Source organism: Glandiceps talaboti, chromosome 12 (assembly GCF_964340395.1).
Source record: "Glandiceps talaboti chromosome 12, keGlaTala1.1, whole genome shotgun sequence".
Taxonomy (NCBI): Eukaryota; Metazoa; Hemichordata; class Enteropneusta; family Spengelidae; genus Glandiceps; species Glandiceps talaboti.
This window is the reverse complement of record NC_135560.1, coordinates 15138853-15142540: the sequence shown is the minus strand read 5'-3', so window position 1 is coordinate 15142540 and position 3688 is coordinate 15138853. Positions and strand designations below refer to the sequence as shown.

Here is a 3688-nt window from a genome sequence, read left to right as displayed (position 1 = left end):
TGAATTCGAAATTGTAAATGGTGATAGCGCTAAATTTGAAAATGGCTAATCGATTTTTGTCGGTTTAGTAGAGTTTTTAGGGATAATACAAATTAATGTTAAATGAATATTTTAATGTACACTATTACTAAACACAACACACTTACACCATAACAATAATTTACATTATATGTTAACAACTATTCACTTAATTAATTAATTAATTGCGTGCGTGTATTTACACAAATCAGTTCAATTTAGCGAAATTGTCTTACGTTTAAAGTTGGTGAAATGGCAAAATCGTTCTGAAAAGCAAGTATATTTCAGTTTTGTGGAAAATATATCCAACCATACCCCTTTTTTCAGGGTAAACATTGATATGATTTCTTAAGAATATAAGATCAAAGAGTATTAACTCGTTAGGAGTTTTGACTGAAATTAATTATGCAGATATTCACATGACCATGACGACTCTCGTTCATTCAGTTTTAAGCTTCAATGAATATGACTTGTGTACTTAGTCTGTACTTTTTTTTTAAATTATCAGACCTGACAACAATCTGTAAACGTCCAGTACCTTACCTTTGTTGAAGTGTCTCATCAGACGGGTACTTCCAAAGAAGTTATGATGTAATGTGTCACGTCCAAAGAGGTCAAGGGTTAAGATTAAGGCCAGAGGTCCGATTGAAACTTTAACGTGTGACCCAAGGAAACAATATGGAAAAGGAGGCGTAATAAGTTCAGAACTGTTCAAAGTTTTTGAACACCGGATTTCTTAATTATGTAATACCTTGCTATGTTGCTACATGAAATAACTGGGGTTTAATACAATTTTTGGACTTCCTTGAAGTTCCTAACATTCGCTCAAAAAAACAAGCGTTCCGAACATTTTGACTGAACGGTTACAGTACCAGTATCTCTCCTCTATGCCAACATTTACCGTTCATTGCAGTTGTAAATCAACTCACGACGAACGCTAAACCCAAACTCGTCGTCTCAGCTATCAAACTAATGGGTGTTCTTAATAAACATGTATCTACAATTGTACCTGTGAAGCCATCCTGTAAGGCAGACATCCGTTCTTGAAACCTACATGCGATTCCTTCATTTCTTATACTGTAAGACAATTTTTCTGTATCATTATCTGCTTTTGGCAAATGCATACTGTATGTCAAACTATTGTAACGAATCTAAAATCTAGTGCTACTCTAGTGAGGAAATCCCAAACTGACAACTGTTATTTCCACGAGTGCAGTAATTTTTCCTCCCTTAATCTTGTTACGATCCAAATACCATGTGCCTCTATAATGCATCGTCACTGTACTGATAGGCCTATCAATATCAGAACCTGGGTTTTAACATTAGGGAAGATTCATAAACGTGAAAAACATCTTTGGAGTTTGACTCACTCTCGCAATAAGCAGTGTTATTACGTCGATGAAAATTTCATTAAGTTTATACTGTTATGTTGTGACTCAAGGTATTTATAATCTGCCACAGAGGGCGCAAGTCCTTAGTGAACGACACTGACTGAACAGGCATGCTATGGACATCTTTTTAACCTTTCCTGTCGATAAGAACAAGGCGATCATAATAAGAAAGTCTGGACTGTAAAATAAATGGAAATTGTCCACACTTTGTTGAAACATTTACTTTCCTTGTAGTCGTCCATTTCTTAAAATCAGTCTCAGTATCTTCCGTAAAACGATTTTGTTGATTATACTTAACAAAAACTGGGACGACATCTCTAGGTGTGAAGTTTTCTCTTGCTGGTTAAAATCATGCTGTGTCCACCATTTTTCGTTGAATACGTAGATACAAACTTCGTTCGGTCTTCCGCCTGTGAAACCAAGAATACGAGGATGAGTGCCCTCTAGCGGTGAAAATAGGGAACAAGCGTAAGTTCTTTTTGTTCCCTATTTCAGAGAGTCGACAACGGACAGACAGATTGTACGTGTAACTCTCTATTATTTTGCGTGCTTCCGTTCTATGAAGAGTAAAGAGACCGCCACCACACACCATGGGTTAGAAAGTTTGTTCAAATATTTAGAGCAAACGGTATTACGTCTCTCAAACACAACTTATTGTGGTCGTCATATCAGATTTATCCATTTCACTAATTCTTATGGGATGACCTTTTACCTCTTGCGTCTTGAAACACGTGAAGCAGAAGCGTTCCTCCAGGAAAGAGAAGAACTTGTTGTCGGAGTTAAAGAAGAGGAATACATATGGGTTTGCAGCGCTGTTCGAGAGGGCAAAAATCCCCAGCACTGCATATACATTTCGATCCACGATTCCGGTAGCCAGCCGAACCATTTCCATCACAAAATAGGGCATCCCACATACTGTGAAGGTCAAGATGATACAGAGTGTCATTTTCAGAGTTTTGATCTTTGCGCGTGATATGATGGCGTTCATTTGTTTATGACCGCTGCCCTTCTTGTGTTTGCCGTCTAAGTTGATTTCTTTACCTCGTTCCCAGACAGTTTTTAAAATTTGTAGGTACAGCACGCATATAATGGAAAATGGTATCAGGAATACAACTAGGGACGCGTATATAACGTAGATATTAGCATGGGATGGCGGTAGACTTCTGAAGATACTTGTACACTTTGCTATTCCGTTGAAGTAACCGAGGTACCACACGAAACCCTGTGGTAGTGCAAACAGGAAAGCTAAAGTCCAAGCTCCGCTGATGAGGTATTTTGATGGGATGTTCCTCGCGAATGGATTCCGCAATGCCCGGTGTCTATCAATCGAAATTACGACTACCATATTTGATGACGACTGAATGGCAAATACTTGTAGAACCATGACGGAGCGACAGAGGGGATCGACATCTCCTGCAACCCATCGACCTCGTAGTATCTCCTGGACAAACTCCATAACTAGGGGGCAGGTAGTAACGAACAGATCAGCAAGTGTTAAACTCAGAATCAATTTGTTCATTCTTGACTTGTGTTTACGATGTGTCCACATCCATGTACACACCATTGAGTTTCCAATGATTGAAACCACGAATATAACAACATAGGTTGCAAGTCGAATGTCTCTGTTGTACATAGGACCCGGAAAACCAGGCGTTGCATTCGTTGACGTAGAACTATTCATCACGACTGCATCATCTGTAAAGTTAGTCATTATCACCGTTGGGTTTGTAAACAATCTGAAAACCAAAAAAAAGTGAAACAAGTTAATATGAATTTTGATTGCGAGGATATAGTTATGGCAACCAGAATAGAGTCAATTCTGACAAATACTCCAATTTGTTTAATGCTGACTAGTAGGTAAAGAGTGTATAAAGTGAGGTACAAGCTGAGATTCTCAACCTTAACTCTTCTCACTCTGATTAACATGTTCGCATAAAACTACTATTCCAGTATCATGTCGATGTCAAATATACTACACAAACAACCAAGCAAACAACCAACTAACCATCCTACCAAACAAACAAACAAACAACCTACCAACTAACCAACCAACCAAAGAAATAACAAACAAGCAAACACACAAGCAAGCAAGCAAATAAACAAACACACTTATACACACATGTATATGCATGCAACACCATTTCACTTCTCTGTATTCACATGCGTTATCACATTTATATGATAATCAAATCTTTCATCGTGGGTTTTTCACGGCTCAAACACATTACTTTAATGAGACTGGTGTTTTTTCTTTCACCTAATGCATTTGTCATTATCCA

At 37.9% G+C, this 3688-nt stretch overlaps 1 protein-coding gene across 1 annotated transcript; it reads right to left on the bottom strand.

Moving 5' to 3' along the window:
• Positions 1-1674: 1674 nt before the first annotated feature.
• Positions 1675-3120, bottom strand: LOC144442982 (cardioacceleratory peptide receptor-like). Its single transcript, XM_078132356.1, has 2 exons — positions 2122-3120; positions 1675-1819 (listed from the first exon to the last, which is right to left on the bottom strand). The coding sequence occupies exons 1-2, from the start codon at positions 3118-3120 to the stop codon at positions 1727-1729; spliced, it is 1092 nt and encodes a 363-aa protein (XP_077988482.1). The 3' UTR covers positions 1675-1726.
• Positions 3121-3688: the final 568 nt, after the last annotated feature.

Coding starts and splice junctions, on each gene's coding strand:
- LOC144442982 (XM_078132356.1), bottom strand. CDS start 3,120: ATGACTAACTTTACAGATGATGCAGTCGTGATGAATAGTTCTACGTCA. Junction 1,820..2,121: donor CGTGTTTCAAGACGCAAGAG/GTAAAAGGTCAT, acceptor TTGGTTTCACAG/GCGGAAGACCGAACGAAGTT.